The 24020-nt window shown below is 43.9% G+C and overlaps 1 protein-coding gene across 2 annotated transcripts in view; it reads right to left on the bottom strand.

Moving 5' to 3' along the window:
• The window catches only part of si:dkeyp-23e4.3 (rho GTPase-activating protein 7), a 43887-nt gene that overhangs the window by 6436 nt on the left and 13431 nt on the right, over positions 1-24020 (bottom strand). The window contains exons 1-8 of one of the 2 annotated variants that reach the window (XM_036524906.1): positions 8739-8892; positions 5377-5448; positions 5144-5225; positions 4939-5002; positions 3376-4784; positions 2786-2956; positions 822-981; positions 172-370 (exon numbers count right to left, since the gene is read on the bottom strand). In XM_036524906.1, coding sequence (XP_036380799.1) covers positions 172-370; positions 822-981; positions 2786-2956; positions 3376-4784; positions 4939-5002; positions 5144-5225; positions 5377-5448; positions 8739-8751 — 2170 coding nt within the window. In that variant the 5' untranslated portion in view covers positions 8752-8892. Of the gene's footprint in view, positions 1-171; positions 371-821; positions 982-2785; positions 2957-3375; positions 4785-4938; positions 5003-5143; positions 5226-5376; positions 5449-8738; positions 8893-24020 lie in introns of those variants that run through there. The other variant, XM_036524905.1, reaches the window with a different exon arrangement.

Below are 24020 nucleotides of genomic sequence, written 5' to 3'. Positions count from 1 at the left end.
CTTGCCCAAGGGTACAGCAGCAGTGCCCCCCGTGGAGAACTGGCAAACTGGCAAACTGGCAACCTATTGGTTACGAGCCCTGCTCCTTAACCACTATGCTACACTGCCTCCGAACACAAAATCAAAATGCATTGCATGCAGAACTGGCACGTGTTGTGCGTTGGCCTTTACATTGGTAGATGTGGAGGAAGGACTCGCAGAGCTTGCTGGAGAAGATGGGCTCTGGCAGGTCCCTGAAGTACTGCTTCACCATGTCGGCCACGTCGAACGCCGACTGTCCCTCGTAGCTCACGCCGTTCGGGTCCGCTTCGACCATCTCGCGCAGGGCCTGTATCCGAGACTTGACTCCGGACTTGCGGAACAAGCCAACCTGAGGGTGAGAGTGTTGGTGTGAGAGAGAGGGTGTATTTGTGCCTGTGTGTATGTGTGTGTGTGGTTGAGTAAGTGCGTGTTCATGTGGGTGGGTAGGGGTATGTGAGTGTGCATGTGTATTTCTGTACTACTTAACTGCTTCCACATTACAGATACTATGTCAGCCCTCAGAGGCTGCACACAAATAACTAAAACAAAGTGTAGCATAACCATCCACAACATTGCACAATACTGCACGTCAAGCTAAATCATTATAACATCTTCCATAATCATATAAGACAGTTTTCATAAGGCAGTTTTGCAGCCTTTCTACTGGCAACCCTGAATTACATTTACATTTATTCATTTGGCAGACACTTTGATCCAAAGCAACTTACAAGCATACACGGAGTCACAATATTAGAAGTGAATTTCAGACTCTGTGTCTCACTGGACACACTTATACTCACCTGGTCCAGACACTCTGTTCTCAGGTAGTGTATGGCCTTCAGGATACTTCGGGGCAGGGGGTCCCCAGTCTTCTGCATGCACAGCAGCAGTGGGACCCCAAAAACTCTCCTATCCTTGGAGTCCAGGGCCTTTGTCTTCCTCATAAGCTTTGGCACAGTCCTGAAAAGAGGATGAGCGTGCTTGAAGGTCACAGTTCTCTGTGGGATAGTTTGTCAGTATACAACAGTCAAAGCATTTTAGATATAGATTTAAAAAAAATAGGAAACTGAGTCATGTACCTTAGATTTGAACAGGATTAGTCTTTTGCTTAGTGACAAAGCCATCACGCTCAAACAGCCGAAGGTTTAATTCTTTAAATACATATTTTGCAGATGAGTTATGATTAATTTCAGCAGCAATACTGGCGTTTCTCTTTCAGGACTATTTCTTTGCTGTGACATTTAGGTGAGGAAACACTAAATTGATATAAATGTTGAAAGGTGTGTTTTTATTAGAGTCTGAAATCTCTTGACACAGGCAATGTGGCTGGGGAAGTACATGCTGTTTTCTGTCCTATTTTCATCATTTTCTTATCAATCAAGAGTAAGAAGCAGGAGATAAAACTTGAAAGCCAATCAAAACCATTGATTCCAGAACATAGCTGGATGTACACAGCAGAGTAGCTCTTTTATAGGGTTAACTTCAGTAAGTATTTAATTTATATTCCAGTTCTCCATCCTTAACACAGAGGGAGGCTGTTCAATTAAAGTCCACATCCACCTCATTCCATTAGCTTAATAGAGTACCAGCGATGATCAAATATGATTACTTATCTGTGTGGAGACCCAGCAACCTCCCCCCCTCCCCCCACCACCCCACCACCCCACCCCAAACCTTGCAGTAACCAGACCCACACAACATCAGATATGATTCATCAGAGTGGAAAGTCTGGAAGAAGTGTTTGGCCCAAAACTAATGCAAGACAAAACTTATCTTAAATCAAGCCACTCCGCGGCAGTGAAGGCGCTGCATACAGAAGTAAGGGATCAATGGAAGTGTGGGGGAAAGACTGAAGTAGGTATTTCTTTGTAGTTAGCTCAATGATTGTTAAAACAAATAGCCCAATTACTCTCCTCTCAAAAAGTCAATTACGCTGTCCCTTCGCCTTAAGCAATCAGTTTTACTCCAGTTCGCTACACAAATGCATAATGTCAAACACTTTATTAATTGTTCCGAAGGGAACTCGGGTTTTGAGATGCGGTCCGAAACTGCGAGGGCAACCAGGGAATCAACACGCGCAATGTAAACAGTAACTCTCAGTGACAAATCAGAATTGCTGCTTGCTGGAACATAACGTGTCATCTTGCATTTACCATGCAACATCATCTGACACAGCCAATTCCCAATTGCTATTCACCAACATGAAACAAACGGTCAAGGAAAACACTGTTTAATGTACATTCTAGTTTTCGTTTCACTGGTGGGCTCTAAAAAAGATTGCAAAACTCTGCATCACAAATGGAGAGGATGTTCATCATAGTTTTTATCTTTGAAATATAATGCACTTTGAAATAAAGTTAGATAACCTTCATTTGGGTGTCACCTGAATACAATAGACTCCTTCCATGTCTAACATGTCTAATGTGGCAGACTCTTTGCAAGGCTTATCAGTTGTGAAGGGGGGGGCACTGATGTCTTCCACATTATCTCTTCAGACACATAGCCACATATCATCCTTGCGTACTGGAGCGGGGCAGTCTGGTCAGAGGTAAGACGGGCACCTGCAAATCGTTTTGCCTGGAATCTCAGCTGAAGGCTGTACTTTGTCATTCGGGCCCGCGCGATCACGCACGAGAGACTCGCCCTCTTTGTTTTAGCGTTTCCAAAAACATCCGCTTGTTTTGTCTCATGGCGAATCTCACAAGGTCGCAGCGTGGGGGTAAATCGCGAGTGAGTCTCCAAACGGCGGGGCCAGATTCCTTACCAGTTCCAGCCCTGCTTGCTGGAAGGCGAGTACTTGTCCATCAGCGCGGTGAGCTTGAGCAGGGACAGCTTTTGGAGCAGGTTGATGTGGGAGGCGGACAGGCCCTCGATCCTGGTGCTGTGGTGCTCCGGGTGCAGGTTCTGCTCGCTGGACCAGCGAAGCTCATGCTCCCTTGGAGACACAACAACAGCGATGTTTAATGTATTTGCACTCGATGACAGCAGTTCCCAAGGCTGCTGAGGGTGTGTGGTACAGGAAGTGACTAATGTCTGCCTCCATTCACTGCAGGGTTTTTATGCTTCTAGGCTTTCACAATTACTTACCGTAATAATAACATAACAAAAATGTGCAAAATTCACTTTTGTTGACGCTGTCTCCTGTGATTACTCGCATGTTTTTAAGACTTATTACAACGGAGTGATTTTTGCCTCTGTCTGTAAATATTAGTAAATTAAGGGATATTGAAGAGTACTGGAAGTATGTGACAGATTAAGTTTATGTGAGTCAAGGGACACCATAAATTGGCATCTGTTTCATTGTACTTACTAATTGTGATTATGTAAATAAAAAATATGCATTTGTGAATTTACCTTCCGTGCTGTAGTGATGACTGCTCTCCAGACAAAGAGATGTATGCGCATTCTAAATCATCTGGCACAGGGTGGTAGCTCTCAGCATCTTCCTCTGCAATAGTAGGGTCCGTCTCCTCGTGCTTCTTGATTTCCAGGTGGATGTCGTTCGGAGAGGACGGGCAGGGAGAGGCCGAGTTGTTGGCAGAGTCCGAGTCGCCGTCGTCCGACAGCTTCTCCGTCCAGGTGGTTACCAGCTGCTGGAGCCCGCTGATGCGCTCCATGACGTTGTCCAGTGCAGAGAAAACGTCGTCGTCGCCGAACTCCAGGGTCTCCCCGATGCTGTCGGCACGCGCTGGCATGCCAGGCACGTTGTCATAGATGCTGATGCGCTTGTCAAACGTCGCCAGCGGGCTGCGGGCCGGCTTGTAGTCTTTGCAGGCCGGGCTGTGGTCCTGGGAGGTGCTGTTCTGGCACCTCCGGCCTCTGTACCCATGGAAACTGCCCGTCCTCCAGTTCACCGATGTGTTGTCTATGGGGGAGAGGACGTTGTGTGTCAGAGCCATGGGGAATGTCCCCGGCTTATGTCCTTGCGGGACGTGAAAGACCAGGCTCTGTTCGTGGTTCTTCTCGTTCTGGTAATCCTGCTCGCTGATGTGCGCCCGGTGTTGGGGCTGGCCCTGGTTCTGCGGGCCGGCCCGGCGGCAGTGGCTCCGGACCCGGGTGACGGGGCTGGGCGTGCTGACGGCGCTGCTGCCGTTGGAGGGGCTGCCGCTGCCGCTGCTGCTGCTGCTGCTGCTGCTTCCCGAGGGGGGCGAGGAGGACGACGGGGGGCTGCCCGGCTTGTCCCGTAGCTCCGCCAGGTCCACGCAGTTGAGGTGGCGCAGCTTCTCCTCGTCGAAGCCCTCCTGCAGCAGCGGGCCACTGATGAGCGCCCTGTCCACGCGGGACGCCGGCCTGCGGGGGGCGCTGCGGAGACGCAGCTTCTCCATCTTCCTCAGCAGGCTCTGCCCCTTCTTCTTCGGGGGCTTCTCGGCCGCCGCCGCCGTCGGGCGCTCCTCGATGACGGAGCAGGGGACCTCTCCGGGCGACGGGGGGCTGCTGAAGGAGCTGTCCAGCGACGCGGGCTTGCAGGAGGAGGAGCACCTGGAGGAGCTCCTGCTGGTCTCGGGCTCCTCCGCCGTCCGGGGCGCCCCGGTGCTGTCGCTCTCCGCGCTGCTGGAGCTGTGCAGGGAGCTCACCTCGTGCCCCTCGCCGCCGCCGTCACCGCTGCCGAGGGACGCCTCCCGGCCGGTCGTCTCGCTCAGACGGGGGCTGTCGGGCGCCGGCAGGAAGCCCAGGCCCTCCAGGCGGGACCAGCGTTTGCTCTGCTTCTCGAAGGACCACTTCGCACTGATGGCGCAAGGCTCCTCGTCCTCCGAGTCTTCGCTCTGGAACGAGGGCGGACATCACGGGGGGTCATTTCCAAAATGAAGCAACCAAAGAATACCATCAGAGGCTTCATTGCTTTCATGAAAGTGATGAAAATTGAAAATTGCCAGACCTCTCATCCCAACAGCCCTTGGCCTGCCACTAAAAACTCACCTTCCTGTGCGATCGGTTCATCTCCAGCTTCATCTCCACACATTTGTTTAAAGTGTTTAATCTCCTGAAAGCAAACGACAGCATGTGAATTCAACACGCTCTGCAATTGCAAGTGTTAGCAAATCTCATCATTATTTAATAAGCAGCACACTTCGTTAGGCGAGCAAGTGTCTGTGTTGTTTTGGTGATAATGTGAAATCGGAACCTGCAGAGAGAATCAATGGCGTCCTTATCCAGAAACTCGTGATCACTCTTCACCCAGTCTATGTCGATGGGGAACCGGCAATCTGGGAGAAATCATTTTGGAAAAACATGGTTATTTACCAGTGTTTATTACTGATTTCAATATGTGTGGTTCACGCATATTTAAAATGACTTACAGGCTTCATTGAAATTAAATTAAACTAAATGAAATTACAAATCTTACAAAGTATTTACCTTTGAATAGCTGTGCATACTGGGGGAATCCAGCGGCTCTGAGCCAATCACAAGCCTCCTTTGCTTCAATTTCTAAAAACCAATAAATATAAAGAAAATTATTTGTTTGGCAGCTTTTTTTTTAAAGGTACTGGCATATGTTAAAAGCAAATGCCTAGCATGTGTTCCTCATAGAAACCCAACTGTAGAATATTTCTGTAAGTTGTGATCGACGGTTTTTTAGAAATTGACATCTACAATTGAAATTTGATGGCTATTGCTCTTGTTCCTGTGTGTGTGTGTGTGTGTGTGTGTGTGTGTGTGAGGCCGTTAAAGATAGAAGGGGAAAGGGCAGCCATTTTTCAGCCCATTGTGCTTTTTTATTGCCCTCCCATGCAGGTGCCAACCCTCCGCTTTTACCTTTTGAAATCCCCTACAACAGAACACCGCCAGGAGCAGATGGTGGGAATGAAATTGCCCTTTGAATTCGCTGCAGACCCACAACTCCCACTGCCGGGGACGGCGGTAGCTTTCCCATAGGCAGCCAGGGTCAAAGGGAGACAGCTGGGGTTCGGCCTACACTGAGCAGATGGCTCAGAAATGTAAACAGCGGTATTTTAGCGAGTATCATGTCACTGCGGCGCTCCGCTGACGCAAGAGGAACGCGCAAAGCCATGTTTGATGCGATCAAGTCCGTATTGTAACCGAGCGTGCAGGGGTGATTTGTTTTACAAGTGTATCATCGTTTGCTGCTTTGCCGTTGGGCTGAGGGATTGGAGTTCGACCAGAGAAGCCAGGCTGCCTTATCGAGAGCATTGTCGGCCTGGGGACCTGACACATTTGAGTATCTTCTTTTTTAATAGGATTAAATGAGGCCCTCTAAGTGTAGTGTACTATTTTGTGCTGTATGTGCTAAATCCACTTTACCCCAGACAAGTGAGTCCTGCCTTCACTGTGCACTAACAAAAGGCATCAAGAAGATCTCAAGGTAAACTGGGAATACTTTAACATATACAAAACTCTGGCACTCAGAAGCACACCGATAAAAGCAATTGCTGTAAATGGCCATTAGGCTTGCATAGAGGACTACTGTAGTTCCAGCCATTAAAATGTACAGTAACGTTGCGTAAGTGTGATTGTATCAGCAGGCTTCGAATTTCCATCGACTGAGTCAGGGAAAGGGTCTTCCCTTTCCAAATACTTGGGCCCGCCTCAGAGGAAGTTATGGTTGTAGGTTGGGGTCCAGATAGCAGATCAGGAGCTGCGATTAGGCCCGGCCCCTCCTCGGGAGCCTCAGGAAGGGGGGGCTGGGAGGGGCTTCATTAATGGTGCTACGTGCCGAGCTGAGCTGTGCAGATCTGCTGATAGCTCCGGCGGCTTGATTAAGCAGTGCTCGCCCCGGATCTGACCCGGCCCAACCCGGGGGGTGTGCCACACACACACACACACACACGTACGTTTCCCTGGAATCAGCTAAGTGCCACGGCGAATCCCACAAGGCCCTGCTACCACGACGGCTTCCTTCTCCTTCGCTCTAAAAGCCCATTGACATGAAAAAGCATCTTGGAGGCCCTGGAGGAAGAGAGCATCTAACACCACGGCTGACACGTTTCTAACCTTAAAAGTATCTTGACGGAAACGTGATAGTGACAGGAATGCACTCGCTACGCGAAGGGAGGCATTATGGAAGGTATCAATCCTCGGGAGTCGGCGAAGTTAAGCGGTCATATCAAAGGTCACACAACATGATACTTCCATCACTTTGCGTCGGGGAGTTTTATAATCATCAATTATAAGTGAGAGGCACTGAAAATGAGAGGCAAGACAGGCTGTTCACCAGTCTCAAATCAAAAACAGTAACCCCTACCACATGCCTCGGGCAGGAACAGCGCTCAGTAAGCCAATTTCAAGGTCAATCACAAATATCTTGCTTTTACGATTCACAGGGCCGCCTTGTCAGTATCCACTAATTTTATGCAAAGCAGACATAGTTTGGAAGAGACTTGTCCAGTTCTTGCCAGCTAGAGTTGGTGGAAAGTGAAGTATGAGGTCATAGGTATAATTGTTCATGTGCTGTGTTTTTACTCCTGGTTGCCAACAACAGTCTATGCCATTCCATCCTGCCAGGAGAAAGAGAATCTCCTGGGCATTGCACAGTTATAGTTAAATAACCAAAAATCTGTTATCTGTTAATGCTTACATGCTCAATACCTGGCAAAAATTTTAATTTTGTAATACAGCTTAGGATAGTCAGGTTGTTTCTAATTCATTTATGTATTCATAAATCTCTTTAGATCTCTACTTCTCCAAGACATTTTAAAAGCAGGTTGAGATGGTTGTTCTTTCCCTTAGTGATAGATGAGAACTGTTGGACCGTATTGAGAAAATAATAATAATAATAAAAAAAACTTGACGAGTGTTTCAGACAAGCTCCAAAGTAAACACAGTTCACCATTTCCTAATATAGAGTATAACCTTTTGGGATCCACCCCACACAACATCAATTCAATAAAAAGAGGACCATAATACTACAAACTGTACTGCCAAGGAGCTATCACTATAACAGTGCTAGCAGTAGAAGTTTTTTTATATTTCTTTTTCACTTTTAAAAGCAAACTCAATTTTTGGAAGTACTTAGCATTAAGCTTCACATGGCTTTTTTTAACGGAACTATGATGTAGCATCATGTATTACTTTTTATACGTTGGCTGATTAATTTTTCCAAGGTGATTCACAATAATTACAGTTCTACACAGTACACATTCTCTGACCCACATGCGATTAGGTAGATTGAGGTGAAGCAGAAAAAGTACATTATAGTATTTTGCAGACACTCTTACCCAGAGCGGCTTACATCAGTTACAATGTTATCCATTTATACAGCTGGATATTTACTGAGGCAATCTGGGGATAAGTACCTTGCTGAAGGATACAATAGTAGCACCCCAGCAAGGAACTGAACCAGCAACCTTGTGGTCACAAATCCTGCTCCTTAACCACTGTGCTACACTGCCAAAGCAGTGGTCTCTATTTAAGATACAAACTCAGAAGCTTTAGATCCAGAGAACAGCACCCGTCCATTTCAACTGTTGCCCAATCTCTTCAAACCCATTTTCACAGCTTGCATTTCCATTGCTATTTAAGAGGAATTTCTAAATACAAAGCCTTCCTCCTCTGTGTGCCCTCTTTGCATATTCAAAATAATTTAGAAACCTAAAAGAATTTCTGCGCAAGTCAGTGCCACTTCAGATACAGATTTACGAACACATATCACTGCTTTCAAAACTGTACTCCGACATCATAACTGCATGGACATGACAGTTTGGCTAGAATTAAAGTGACAGAGATCTTAACTGTGGAAGAAAATAAAACAGTGCACTTACTTGTTATTATCATTACTGTGATGTTACGCCTCTGGAGCAATGTAAACACTATTAAAAGCAAATGAAAACACTTCCCCAGTATCTGGAAAATAAATAATTAACCTAAAGTAGTGAGAAACAAAACTAAAATGAACAAAAAAGGCTGAAACTAGAAATAGGCATACTTTATTTCTTAAATAAAAAGACGAAACCGGTCCTGTGAGGCATAATGGCATCATAATGAAATCAATGCAAAAGCATTCCCTTTTCCCTCCCACAGACCGGTCCAAGTGTGCCCAATCCTCAGAGGGTGGGAACTCAAAAAAAAAAAAAAGAGGAAGATAATTTTAGGAGCAGTTGAATAACATGCACATACTTAGCGGAAACGTTGCATTGGCTTACCCAGAGAAAACATTATCCTTAACGCCTAGAAGAAATAAAACAAGACAAAAAACACAAGTTTAAAAAAGTAGAAAAAAATATCCCCCCCTGTGGATATGTATGGACGCTTCCAGAACAGTGTCCAATTCATATTACAATGACCCCAGACATCTAAGCTGCAGACACCTGGCCTTGGGGGGCAGTGTCTCTCGAGGGATGACTTTCTAGTATAATCACTTAGCAAAGAGACGCATGAATCACTTCCACCACGTTTGCTACACACCACATTGGGATAAATGACATGCGGCAAACATATGCCGCTCTTCCAGTTTCCTTCATATGTTGAGTCCTACATAAGAGAAAAGCTCGTCAAACAAATAAAGGATCCCCCTACCATTTTCTCATCAGTTCGGGTGTTGGCGGATTTTAATTGTTGCCCCCTATGATCTGGGGGTTGCGGCTCCGAACCCTGATGACCTCATGAAGAGGCTGGTATTGGTCCCAGAGGGACACTCTCTGGGAAGGCAGCTGCTGCCTGTTGCATACTTTTCCCATGAGCGCAGCTGGGAATCGCTGTCTGCTCAGGCTCGTTTCTCATGCAGAGCATGGCCGTTTCTCATCCATAGCATAGCCGGAGCGCGGAGCGAAGGGGTCCACTTTCAACCCTTGGATGTTTTCATAGGGAGCATTACGTAACGACGAAACGTATCTCGAAGACAAATGCGAATCTGCCCTCTGCCTAATGGGCTGCCAGTGAGATTTCTAGCCGGCGACAAAATCCAACACTCAGAATGTGTCGGTGTCAGCATGTATGTATGGGGTGTTTGATTCCAGTGCAACCATAACAATCACGTTCCTTTCCGCCTGAGGACCTATATGTCAGCCCTTAACCTCTGATAAATTTATGTGATGTCAATGTTATTTTTCTTTATTTTGAAGATGCATTCTCATTATTTTCCTTGACCACCAAATTCAGAATGTTGTTTAACCACTTTAAAACGGCAACACCATGTACATTTGTTACTCAACGTTAAGGACAGGGCATTAGATTTAATCTGGGCCTACATCTTGCTCTAAGTAGACCTTTGTTTTATAGTTCATCACATTTAATGCATGCTGAAGAACTAATGCTAATGGTTGCCCTTAAACCATCAGGTTATTGACGGAGCCTATCACTGCTAATAGTTTTTGACTTCGAGGCTTTGTCAAGATTCATTCCTGGGTTTCCCATTAGCGTTAATGAGTCCCATTTAAAGCAAAGGGTGTTTAATTATGGCCTTTTAAATGTGAAAACCTTGTAAAGTTTACTACTTTGCTACATTTATTCACAGGTCTGGGAAAAAAAGAAATAAAACAACAAATGACTTCCACGCAAGCCTCTACACAGACAATCAAGCTGCTTCTCAGTGACTTTCTAGGGTGCTCTGGCCCTGCTGCAGACAAATACAGACAGGCATTTTTGGCCTGCAAGGTCAATTCAATATTTACCCTTGCACACTCATGAGTGTGGAAGATCCCACAGGTCTGCCAGTGTCAGGGCAACCACAAGATGGACCAAACAGCTTTTATTTGATCCTCACCGCTGATCTGAGATTTCAGACAGATTACTGGATGCCCTCATGATCGCTGGAACCCACTGTAGTGTCCGTCTACCAGCGGAGACTCTCTAACTTGTGTGGTTGAGCTTGGTATGAATCTGAACATACAACTGTCAACTTCCAAACATACTGCAGCAGGGAAGTGAATGTATAGGATTAGACAGTTAAATGACCAAAAAGCCTATGACTGCAGCTCTGTAAAATCCAAAATCTGGGGTTGGCAGAGATGATTTTAGACAATTCCTGTTTAGAAACAGCCTCTCTCTCTCATGTCCTGCAGGTCATGTCCCACCCTGTTCTTCCACAAGTGAATTGATTCAAGCAGCTGTAAACAGTGAACCGCTCCCCAAACAGTGGCGACCCTCTGACACGCAGCTTTTGACCGCGGTCACTGTGCACCCTTCCCTTGTGCCTGGCTACAATGAAATGAAAGGTCAGGACCTGAATATTGTCGACATGTCCAGCCTGGCAAGAATGAAATAACCTTATGCTAATTTTTCTGACTGCCAAGCATCAATTACAAGACAGGTTGAAGAGAGTGTCATCCAAAGTCCTCCTTGCAGTATGCATAGCATACACTTGCATAGGAGTGACTTTCGATTAAGTGCATGCCTTAGGCTTGGATTGAGCTGTTTTATCAAATAAAATGTTAAGTGGTTACCATGGTGGCTGTCTGATTTTTATTTAATTCAAGTCAATTCTGGCAAAGCTAATGTTTTTTTTTATTCCCCAAAGTGCACACTATTGTTAAAATATGAAACAAACTGTTTTTCATTTTCTATTTTTAAATCGATGTATAATAATTCAGAAGTTGCTTGATTAAATCAACTTGCTTCCTGGGATTGGCTTTTACTCATAATCAAAAAGGAACATTATGTTTCACGATTTTTCAGTTTTACTTTGGAAAAAGAAAACACATTGTGTCTCCTCACAACTTTTATTTTCATATCAGCAAAGTGGATTTTCTTTGTTTATATCGTATTGTTCCTCTCTTTACTGCCCCACCCCACCTCTCCTTTGAGACCTTCTGGGTTTCTCTGAAGACATTTGTCACTTGACAGTTTTGTCCATTTGGTGGATCTGTTCAATTCCTGAAAAACTATTTTGACAACTCAGGATAATTGCTGTTTTCACTTATGGGTGTTTTGTTTATCTACCCAATCTTCCAATATAAGGGTATTTGTCAGCTTTCTTTGCAGAGCATCAAGGCAAATCAATCACCGGGAGAATAGGAACCAGGCTGGTGTTAAGACACGGAAAGCACAATCAAAGGACTGAACTGATATAATGCCATGCCTTTCACAATGACCAAGGCTGCTCTAATTAGCCTTTCAAATTAAGAACTGGACGGGCTGCTTCTGTCTCTACTGTTCATTAATGGGACTGTGCAGCGCTTTTTTTTTTTTTTTTTAAACTTGTGTCACTGAAATGAATCAGCCTGAACAAGAGCAAAAATCGTCACGGTAAATTCAATTACTCAGGTTGATTGTTGCATAAGAAACGGCCTCAGAATAAGTTGGATTAATGGACACGGATCAGTCTTAGTTTTGAAACGAAATCAAATGCAGTAACCGTGGCTAACCACGAATGACATCACCGCTGTTTGGACGTCAGTATGTTTTCTATAAAGCAACATATGTCTTATTACTGTCAGAGGGGAGGACAAAGAGACAGCAGTGTGTTCAGGCTGTGTGACAGTCATTGCCTCCCCTTTTGTTTGCTAAGCCATAAAGAAAAGCATTCACTTTGGGCTGACCTCGGCTGTTGGCAGCAGCAGCGCTGGCCACTGCTCACTATTGTCAGGGGTTACGCAAGGGAAGGTTTCCTCTTCCCAAGCAATATGAAGAATTCAGCCTCCTCCCTGGAGGCTGGGTGTGTGTGTGTGTATGTCTGTCCGTGTGCAAGTGTGTATGTTTTTCTGCTTGTGTATGTGTTGATGTACTATGTCAATGTGTATGCGTGTGTGTGTATTTTTCTGTGTGTATGCGTGTGCGTGTGCATGTGTGTGTGTGACTGTGTGTGTGTGTGTCTGTCCGTGTGCAAGTGTGTATGTTTTTCTGCTTGCGTATGTGTTGATGTACTATGTCAATGTGTATGCGTGTGTGTGTATTTTTCTGTGTGTATGCGTGTGTGTGTGTATTTTTCTGTGTGTATGTGTGTGTGTGTGTGCGTGTGTGTGTGTGTGCGTACTCAGCTGCCCAGCCCTTAATCTAAATCCAAGCTCTGAGTCTTTCAGCTGGTATTTCCGATGCAGCAGGAAGCTGTCTGGTCCCAGAGCTGCCTGTCCTCCCCTGCACACTCCACTGACAGTGGTCCGACAGTACCTATCTTTTAATCAGATCCATTTGTACGATTCACTCCACTCTACAAGGCTTTCTGTGCCACTGTAGAGAGATCAGGAAGTGCTGAGCAGATGAAGAAACCCCCCTTATTCTCTGTGTGTGTACGGAAAAGGCACTGCTGCGGAATGCCTATAACCGCCCTCCCCCTTTCTCTCTTTGCCTGGTGTACCCTTTATGAGGGTATTTGAAATATGAAGTGTGCGAAATGCATTACAGAAAGGGAACAGAGCACACATCAGAGAGTGCTTCCAGATGCCTTGGAAAGCCCACATCCTGGCATTTTGCTCCCCAGCTGTTGTGTAATACGCCTGCACATTTCAAGAGGCTGATCCTCTTCTAGCTGATACAAACTGTACAAGTACAGTACATACCGTGAAAGCACCCCATAGGCTAAAAGCCGGCGCAGCCCCTCCAAAATTTATCAGACATGAGCTTCAGGATCAGAAAATCCATCCCTGAAATAATGACTCTAAAATAGTAATAGCGCTTTAGTTTATAACAGCTTATAAGTGATCTATGCTAAAGCCTAATGGTGCATCAGTGCACAGTAAATCTAGAGGGCAGCTTTAAAAGAGCACTTTGATATTGATGGCAGGCTTTATTTCTGGCAACTAAACTGTTTATTTACAATTTTTATAAGTGGACTATCCAATTAAAGTTTATGGAATTGATATAATATAGCAATTTCTGAGGTTGTCTCTGTTTGTGCCAAGGCACAGACCTTCCTTGCTCAAATTGCCTGTATTACTACTTTATCTCATTATAATTCATTTTTTTTTCAAAAATGAATCTATAGGATCATTTTTAATAACCTTCTTTTTTCTTGAACTGAAATGATGATTTTAATTTTATTAATGGAGGAAATACCTCCCTAGCATAACAATCTTGAGTCTAAGGAAAAATGAAAAAAAGAAAAATGGGTTAGAAAGAAAGCAAATTATTGTAATATGTTTTTATTAAAGATATATAGCTCTGCAGAAATAAATCTGCATGTCAGTTTGAAGCAGATAAAAACAGCGGATGTGAGTTTGATAAATGAATGGTCCCACTCGTGCCGGTTGGTGATTATGCTTATTATTTTGGACAGGCAGCGTAATGGGAGACTAAACAGAAACCCGCTGCTTTTGGACCCGGTTGCGCTGGATTAGCTGTGTACCTTCCGCCACACATGGACGAGTGGAAAACCTGGATGTGTGTTTAAAGGTCACCATGGCCCCCAGTGGCGTTTGAATTGTCCCCCTGTTGGAGGATCACATGAGCCCGACGTCAGTCTGGGGACAGGGACGGGAATAGTGGCACTAATCCTTTTAGCCTGTTGTCCACTGGAAGAAATGTCAGAAGCCACGGAGTGAGGAGCATGTGGCCCCAACAATCAGATGCCCTTTGTCGGTGTTTACCATAGGATTAAAGCAGCTGAAAAGATTGGGTCTAAATTCATTTGTTTTGATTGATATGGCTGATGCATTCAAAGCCCTCAAATCCAACGGCTAATACTTTATGATTTCTTCAATGACTCAATCTGAGGGGGTGGGGGGGGGGGGGAGGTTTGCCTTCAACTTCCAATAACACATTTAGAGCGGTGCTACTTTGGCTAGTTACTTACTTACGCAAATTGTTTTGTTTATTTCCGTTTGAAATATAATGAAGATTATATGGCTGCAACCACAAGCAACACTTCTCATTGAAAGTTAAGGCCAATTTGCTGCGCACTGTGAATGAATCATACTCAAAGTATGCAGAGCAGATGTGATGTTATTTTTGGAGAGCAGAGGGCTTTAGTGACTGTTTCTACCCCACATTTAGCACTCTTTTGTTCACGCTGCACGTTTTGCACCTCTGACACGTGGTTTCACAAGTGAACGAACCCACATGCAGGTGTATCTTGAAGTCAGAATCAGTGCACATCTGTTTTTCCTCAGTAAATGCCTAAAAAACAGGCCCCTCTTATATTTGCAATGGATCAGATATTACACTTTCAATCTAGGAGTAATTAGTATGAAGAAGCAACAATACTGAAATGACAGTGATTAAGGAAGCCCTCAGCTCAAAAAGGCAACCCATAAAAACACAAAGAGAAAAGAACTACAGAGGGGTGTTTGTCTCTCCTCTCTCCTTTTAATGCCAGCTGCTCAATGCACACCACCTAGAGCCAGAGTACAGAGACTGAGAACTCGGTATGCAAACAGCTTATAGCTGGCTCTACCTAATCTCCCCTCTTCAATGCCAGGGACACACATGAACATGCATACACACACACACACACACACACACACATACACAAACACACACACACATATATATATATATATATATATATATATATATATATATATATATATATATATATATATATATATATATATATATATATATATATATATATATATATATATATATATATATATATATATATATATACCCACTCCACAAACACATGGTGACACAGACTTTTCTACATACAATCTTGCAGCAACCTCTCATATACTCACACAAATACACACACAAGCACAGACACACACACATACACCCACCCACATACACGCAAATCTATATGTATACCCCCACCACACACACACACACACACACACACACACACAGATGGAGACACAAACTTTTCTCCATACAACCTTGTAGCAACCTCTCATATACTCACACAAATTCACACACAGGCACACACACCTACATGCGCATATATATACCCCCACCACACACACACACACACACACACACACACACACACACACACACACACACACAGATGAAGACACAGACTTTTCTCCATACAACCTTGCAGCAACCTTTCATATACTCACAAAAACGCCCCCCCCCCCACCCCCCACCCCACACACACACACACACACACACACACACACACACACACACACACACACACACACACGCACACACACACGCACACACACACACACACGCACACCCACACAGGCACACAGACACACACACACAGATGCATCTCTCAGAATGGGGTGGCTGCGTACGCTCCGCGCCTGCCTTGCACGGGCTCCCTCCCTTTCTCTTCATTTGCTTTTCAATGAGCCTTGCAACATCTGTGGAGCTCCCCTGCTGGGCGCTTCCCAGGCAGCAGTCAGCCATTACAGCGCCGGCCAGCAGGAGACCAACTGTGCGCCGAGACCATGAAGAGAGAATGGGAGTCCATGTACTCCTCACAGCACTGCCTCATAACATTCCCCTGGACAAGCGCATGATAAAGCACGCCCAATCATGACATTCAGAGGGTGTTTAAGGTCGATGTAACATCACAGTTTCTCTAAATTGTTTTTTTTTTTTTTTTTTTTTTTACACAGCAAGGGAAACTGTGGTCACAAAGATCAAGACCAGAGATTTTCCTGTCAAACATAAATAAATATATATAAATAAATATTTCTTTCACCTGTATTTCAGTATAAAGAAAAACATTCTTTAATAAACCACTTCACTCACATTTCGGGTGGGTATATACTGTAACCTACTACAAACACAAACTAGTGTGCTGATTACAATAAAGTGATCATACTGATTTGTCTGTAATTGTAATATCATATACTGTTTTTTTCAGATGATATTGAAGCTTGATCCATCCATGCACACAAATAAATGTATGTAGATGCAGTTCATTTGACCAAAAAAAGCATATGAGGACAAAATCTCATCAGTATTGTGTCAAAGGTGGGTCAACATGGAAAGAACGAAGCGCAAACTGCCATTTCCTAAAATGGAGCTGTAGTTCATAATGCCAAGTTAGGCCCCTACAGTACAACACACCTGTTGCCATTTCATGATAGACTGTATGAAAAGATTATCCCTCACAAGAGACAAAGCTGGAGGGGCCAGAGCTGACAGTCTGTGTTGTTGTCTGGGACAATGTGAGCCGCCATCTCTCGGCCCTGGTCCACGAATGGCTTCAGGCTAAATGCGGGCCTCTCAGTGGTATTCCTCTCACCATCCTCTCTGCCTCTGAACCCAGCAGAGGAGATTTTTTTTCCTTCTGGCAATGGAAGGTTTATGAGCACACAAGCAATGAGACAATCCTTCAGGCCATGGAGGCAGCGCTGTGGATGCTTGTCAGAGCTGGTCCCACCGTTCACTGTTTTTTATTTTTTTTTTTTTTACCAAAGGTGCACAGACAGAGAGAGCACTCTCTCTGACTGATGTATAGTTGGACAGTTGAACTTTTATTAATATATTTTTTATTAATATCTTTTCATTCTGTGCTGAAACACAACAAGGAATACAAATAACGTGAGAGAATTGTTGTCTGTTAGCTGACAGAACAAACTGCAAACATAAGGAGTCTGAAATATAGAAATGCTGGGACATCTCCAGCTGTGTGGAGCGGCAGTGTAGTACAGTGGTTCAGAAGCAGGACTTGTAACCGAGTGTTTGTAACCAGGGTTTGATTCCCCTCTGTGGCACTGCTGCTGTACCCTTGGGCAAGTTACTTAACCAACAATTGCCTCAGTAAATATCCAGCTGTATAAATGGATAACATTGTAAAAAAAAAAAACAAACAAAAAAAACAAAAACAAAATCTGGTAAGGTAAGTCACTCTGGATTAGAGCGACTGCTAAATGCCAATAATGTAATGTGTACAGCAATGTATACAAATGATTAACCACAAAGGTCCTATATAGGGATAAGCTCCTCCACCTACAGGAGAACCTGTGTCAGTGATTGTAGCTGGATATTGCAGCTGTTAGTGTATTTATCACACACTGCTTCAGCTTCATGCAGCTGCTCTGGAACCCTCAATATAATCCTTATGTATTAACATGTAAAAGAAGAAAACATCCTTTCCATGAAACTCCCACATGAAAGTCACCAATCACATAATTAATCCTACGATCAAAATTTTTTACATATTCATACACAAGATGATAGAACCAAAATGAACAAATACACAAACATTCATCAGTTGTGAGAATGTTTTTACATGTTAAGTCTATATTTAAAAGGCAGATTTTCTTATTCAACATATGTAAACTGTAAAATAATATGTTTTAATAGCAAGCTGTTTATTTTCACTATCATAACAAAAAGTACAGTTGGACCTAATTAATATCCCCTGCTGTGACTCAATCTGCTTTAAATCAGTATGTAAATACGGAAACAACTTGCCATAGGTTATTAAGTTAAATGACCCTGTAAAAAGCACAACTGTTTAACGTTGCAAATTTTGCTTTCTGCATAGTAACAGGCATAATAATATTATTCATCTGTATCATCTACTGTTCCATGCGTTTCCACCTGCAGTTATTTATTCAAAATGTATTCAAAACAGCCATGTGTTGAATATGGCCATAAGTCTATCATTCCCTCAGTGGATGTGCAGTTATTTTATGAGGAAGTGTTACTCAGTCAATGGCACGTTTACAGGAAGCCCTGATTACACACAAAAAAATCCACAGTCTTTTCTTTAAAATGGCCTTTTATGGTCCAGCGTCTCCATAGGAAATCCCCCTATCTAATCAGCTTCATCATGTCTTTAGTGTTCTATGCGGGTTCTTTCCTGTTTAGTCCCAAAGTGAAGTTGTTACAAGAAAGAAAGAAGGAGAGATTGGGATGAAGATGAAGCAGAAGAAAGGAAGAGAGAGACAGGGTTGAGTGAGGGAGAGGGAAGGATGTCAAGAGTGAATCTGAAATTCAACCAATTTCGATTGTCCTTGCAACCAACCTTCAGCGCGTTTAATTCTTCATTGACAGAAAAGTGGGTCTCATTTTAATAACAACCTTTTTCTTCCTTAATGACTCTTCAGTCTGAGGGTTTTACAAAGTGTGCTTTTGACAAGAGCCACTAACAGCTCTCTTGTTATGGGCCGAATAAATATTTGTTAGGGTAAATGACTGATATTCGGGACAAATGACATCTTTTAGTTATTAGATAAGTCAGAAACCAGTTCTGAAATGTTAATATTGAGCCATGCGTAAACTACCAATTTTCAATAAATGCTACCGCATTCCATTAAATCTTGAACACTTTGTGCTGTAATTGGCTCGATACAGAGTTAGGGGTTCTCTTCAACCTACACCTTTGTCATCTATTCCATATGCATTAGCTAAAACTTCAGCGGTGTGTTGGCGTGACCTGACATGTTTCAGGTAATGACAGCAGTTCGCGAAATTCATTTTTGAGGGGATTACCTGGTATCATACAAACATAGTAGCGCGCTATCCTTGCTGTTATAAAATGAGTCGGCTCCTTTTTTAGTGACAATCAATACATAAAGAGAAGAGGTAATTTCCCTGAGTTTAGGCTGCTCTGTCATACTTTCCAGCCAGGAACAAAATGTCTCGGTACAAAGCAATCAAATATATCAAACATGGAGCTGAAATAGTGAGCAGTGATGTAACCAATCGAAGGGGGACACTGGGACAAGCATTGAGGTATTATCATAACCTCTCTGTCATGCTAACATTTCTACACATGTGAGGAGTTGGCTATACTTAGCTATACTGTCACTACATTTTAGTAGAAAGGACCATACCCTATGCCACAATCTCTGCATCTCTCCTCATCTCCTTCCTCCTCCTTACACCTTCAAGGTTTAAAAAAATGGGGATTGCCATTCCTGCAGGCCAGCTAATCTTCCCATCTGTCTGAGACTCCGTGCCAAACGCGACCAAGCTTTCCCACCCTCAGATGCTAGCGTCATTATTCAGCTCCGCACAACACCGCACAGGCATGCCAAGACCAGGCAGTTTCTCCACATGTATTATTCGTATTCCATTGTCCTATAACCATACGGCATCAGCTTGAAATAATTGCCCCAACAGGTATCATCTGTAGGTGAGGTCCACACCTGGTTAAATTTTATTTATAAGCTGAACCTCAAAATATCACATGGGGAACAAACCTCATATTATTCCCACTAACCAGAAGAAGGTCTTTCATCTTGTTTAAGGAGAATAAAACAATAATCAATTATACCTTCTCTTATGTGGTATCTCCCACCTCAAAAGGTGACTGTGAGAAATTTCAGATTTTTTGTGGTATATTCTATTATATGCAGAAAAGTTCATGAAGCTAGCTATGTACAGGCAGGCCTTTGACTGACACAGGCAGAGATGAAGGTGATGATAACCGCAGGCCATGTAGTCTCAGGTCTTGAATTGGAAACAGCGGCGAAATGCTCAGCTGTGGCCGCAGATTCCGATGCCTCCACATCCCTACTGCGCTCATTACTGATGCTCCTAAATACCATATGGCTTACAAAAGAATTACACGATAAGCGCGGCATATCACATTTCCTCTCGGCCAGCCCAACGCGGTGCTCTGGTTGCCAAGGTGTCTGCCGCGACCCGGGGCAGCGACAGCTGGCGTGCTGCTGGCCGGACTGCAAATGGCACAGGTTCCCTGTGCACCTCTTCCACCGCATAGCTGAAACCGGGTTTGCGCGCACGCAGAACCCGGAGCCGCCTGACTCAGCACAGCGTGGTGGCTTTTCCATTGCGTTAACCGCGCCCAGAGCCATGGCGTGCGACGTCACACTGACTGCCGGTGTGCGCCCAGACTGAGACAAAGTCCAGGCCCGCGTCTGCAGTTCCAAGGCTGAGGTTTTCCAAATGACTTCTACACAGTGATGGCAGCACGCTCCCTTTATCTCTCTCCATGTTTACCTCCTGACAGTTTTTAACGCCAATTGTAACTGTGAGGCAATGTAGTCTATGCAGCATTCCTGACACTGCCCACGGCTTCCTTGTACAACATGTAGGCCGGCATGATTAAAGCTAGCGGACTGAGCGGCAAAAGGTCAATATGAAAAGAAACATTATGGAAGACCATGGAAAAATGGAGCTAAAGTAACCAGCTTAGTCCTGCAGTGGAAGCTGGGTACTGGAGAGAGACAAGGCACAAATAACGAGACACCACACAGCAATGAGGATCTAACCCATGCACCCCCATCTGTAAAACCAGAGCACCCTTTGAAGAAGGAGCAGTGGCTCACTCTCTCACCCTAGATATCTCTGACTAGACACACAGGAAGCACTGACACTGCACAACAGACCCTTAGGGTAGCTGTGGTACAGTAAAGGCTTTTCTGGGACAGAGGCTGCAATGTGTGATTTTTTTTTTTTTACACAGTATGGTGGGAAAACAGCCCCAAAAGCACACGGAGGCCCTTAACCAGACAGGAGCTGGGAGCTGGTGGCTGGTATCCAAAGAACTGTTATGGATTTTCACAATGTTTCAGTGGGGTGAATAAGAAAAAGGTGCTTTAAAGATTGCAGCAGCCATCATTAAGCACAGAATGAACTGATGTGATGACAGAGAGTTGTGCAGAAAAAAAAAATATGCCAATACTCGTCTCCACTTTCCCAGAGGGGGGTTCTGTCGACGCGCAAGGGGAGGTTTTGATGAAAATGTCATAGCATCTTTTTTATTGAAAATCATTGCATGCTAAAGATCATGACATTAAAGACCAACTGTGTGCACAAACAGAGGATAAGTCGAGCAAAAAAAAAGCGTAGGTGCCTCCAAAGTGGCTTGGTCCCAACTGTCTTGCCTTGCAATTTCTGCCAGAAAATGTCACTGGTATGGAGGCCATTCATCAACGGAGGAGGTGACATGTGCCAAGATGACGTCCTGCAAGCAATGGATGTCATTAATGAGTGTAATATACATTCTCAGCAATGGCCTGTCACAGACTTCCTTGGTCTCCACAATAGGTCACAGTATACACTGCAGTGTGGTGTATGGGAATTAGACACAGCCAGATTCCCTTTAATCAGTTAATGCGGGTGAGCCATTTTGCACCAGTTTGCTGGTAAGATGCTGTAGCAGATGCCACAGCCTGCTTTTATCAACTGAAAAAAGGGAATGCACCAAAAAAAGCACAACTCCTTTGCATGCTCAAAATAGAGCAAGCTGTGTGCAATATCTTTAATCATTCTCAATCTGTCAAGTCAAGGCTGACATAGATTCACACGACAGCTTTGTTTTGCTTTCCTGTCAACATAACATTCTATATCCAGTCGATGTCGGACAGAATATAACATCACAGGCATTCAAAACAGCAATTTGTGTTATGTCTCAGAAATTAAAACTGATGTTTATTATGGATATGCATATGTTTAATGATCAAAGCTGTTTACTGAAGCAACCAGCTTCATGGCTAAAGAAATTAGTGTTTTTTTTTTCTTATTCGACACAGAATGACTTCATAACTAACATGACACCTAGTGGTCACAAGAGGTTTTGAAATATCTCAGTCACGGGTGCAAAATTGGTTTTCGTAAAACAGTGCAGTTTTCGGTACAACCCCTTATAAAAATGATGCAATAGTTATTGAATACAGATGGAAGGATTTAATTAAAACACGGGTGCATGTTGCTGTTAGCGTGCATGTTCCTTCAACTAACTTGTAAAAAGAAAAAAGGCAAAAGTGTGTAAACACGTACAGAAAATTACCATAGAACTGTCTGCGGAGGAGGTTAGCGGCAAATAACCAAAGCAGAGGTTAATGAGTCTGTGTAGATAAATTATACAGCACTGCTTGTTTCATTTTCTTGCTCAGACAGCAGTGACATGGCTAAATGTTTCTCTGGGAGGGCTCGCTGAAGGAAGGGGAAAACCCTCATGTGTTACAGAAGTCGAGAACCACAGCTGAGTGCTTCGACCTCAAAACTGTATTTTTAATTGCTAATGTTCTTTCGATCCCAGGTGGGTATTAAGTTGTCAGATAGTTTCCCAGTGAACAGATGCAGCCCCATGAAGAACTCATCTACTCTGTTCAGCACACTCGACTGCGTCTGAAATATGATCAGAGGCTGTGGGAGTGTGTGCCCGTGTGTGTGTGTGCATGCATGCATGTTTGTTTATACTGGCTTTCTTGCGGGCTTCTGTGTGCATGTGTGTGTGTGTGTGGGTGAGAGAAAGAGTATGTATGTGTGCTTGTGTATTTCTGTGTAGCATGCATGTGCTTACGCGTGTGTAGTGTGTGAGTGTGTGTGTGTGTGTTCGTGTGTTGCGTGTGCAGTTGAAATTCACAGAGAGTGGCAGGGTGTGCAGAGACTCGGTGTGCTGATTTATGACACAGACCATCCTGTAATGAGCAAAGCTTGAGCTTTATAGGCCTATCTAAGTGGCTGTGTGCCCACAGCAGGAACTGCACCACACAGAGCTGCCATGATGGCGTTTGGCCACTGAAGAAACTGCAGTGCTATACACTTATACAGCGTAACCAAGACCGCATACCTGCTGCAGGCACTGAGCCATTTTGAATTATCATGATAAAGTATGTGTGTGTGCCCTCCGCAGACAGAGGTGGGTCCCAGTTACTGACAATGTGCCATTTATAGAAAGATCCCATGTGACTAGGTGCCACACAGTGTCCCCAAGGTCATGTTTAGGTGCCTCAGTGAAGTTCATCAGTGAACTTAAAAAATGGCTGCCTCTCAACCAGAGACACCAGATTACAGTGGAAAAGTCTGTTGGATTTACAGTCCATCTTATAAGAATCACATCTGTCCTGGCTCATTTTTTTATAACAAGCGATTGATTCTTAAAACCGACAATTTTAAAATGATAGGATGAAATGGACATATATGTATTAAACAATGTTTTTCTCTTAAGTGAGAAATGACCTTCATTAATAACATAAAATATATGAAATAAATAATAGTATAGCATAAATTGAATATACTATGACTTGCACAGTCAATGTCTTTAATTAAATGTTTCAAACAATAACCACACCGCTTCAACCATAGACGCTTTCTGCATCTTTCATTCTTTGTGATGCTTCTCCTGTCTTTTAGAATCTTAGACCGTGTTAACCGTGGAATACTCAGTCACTTTTGGTGGTCCTCAGAGGACTTCATAAGACTCAAGTAGTTGTATTTCATCAGGAGACAGTGCTTTTTTCTTCCTGCAGTGCATGATGCATTCAGGCACCTAGCTGAACTGAACATCATCTCAAAATATTTACATGCTACAGTGATTAGGGACTCACAGTATGCAGATTCTT

Source organism: Megalops cyprinoides, chromosome 3 (genome assembly GCF_013368585.1).
Source record: "Megalops cyprinoides isolate fMegCyp1 chromosome 3, fMegCyp1.pri, whole genome shotgun sequence".
NCBI lineage: Eukaryota > Metazoa > Chordata > Actinopteri > Elopiformes > Megalopidae > Megalops > Megalops cyprinoides.
Note: the sequence above shows the minus strand (reverse complement) of the source record. Positions and strands in the feature narration are given on the sequence as shown.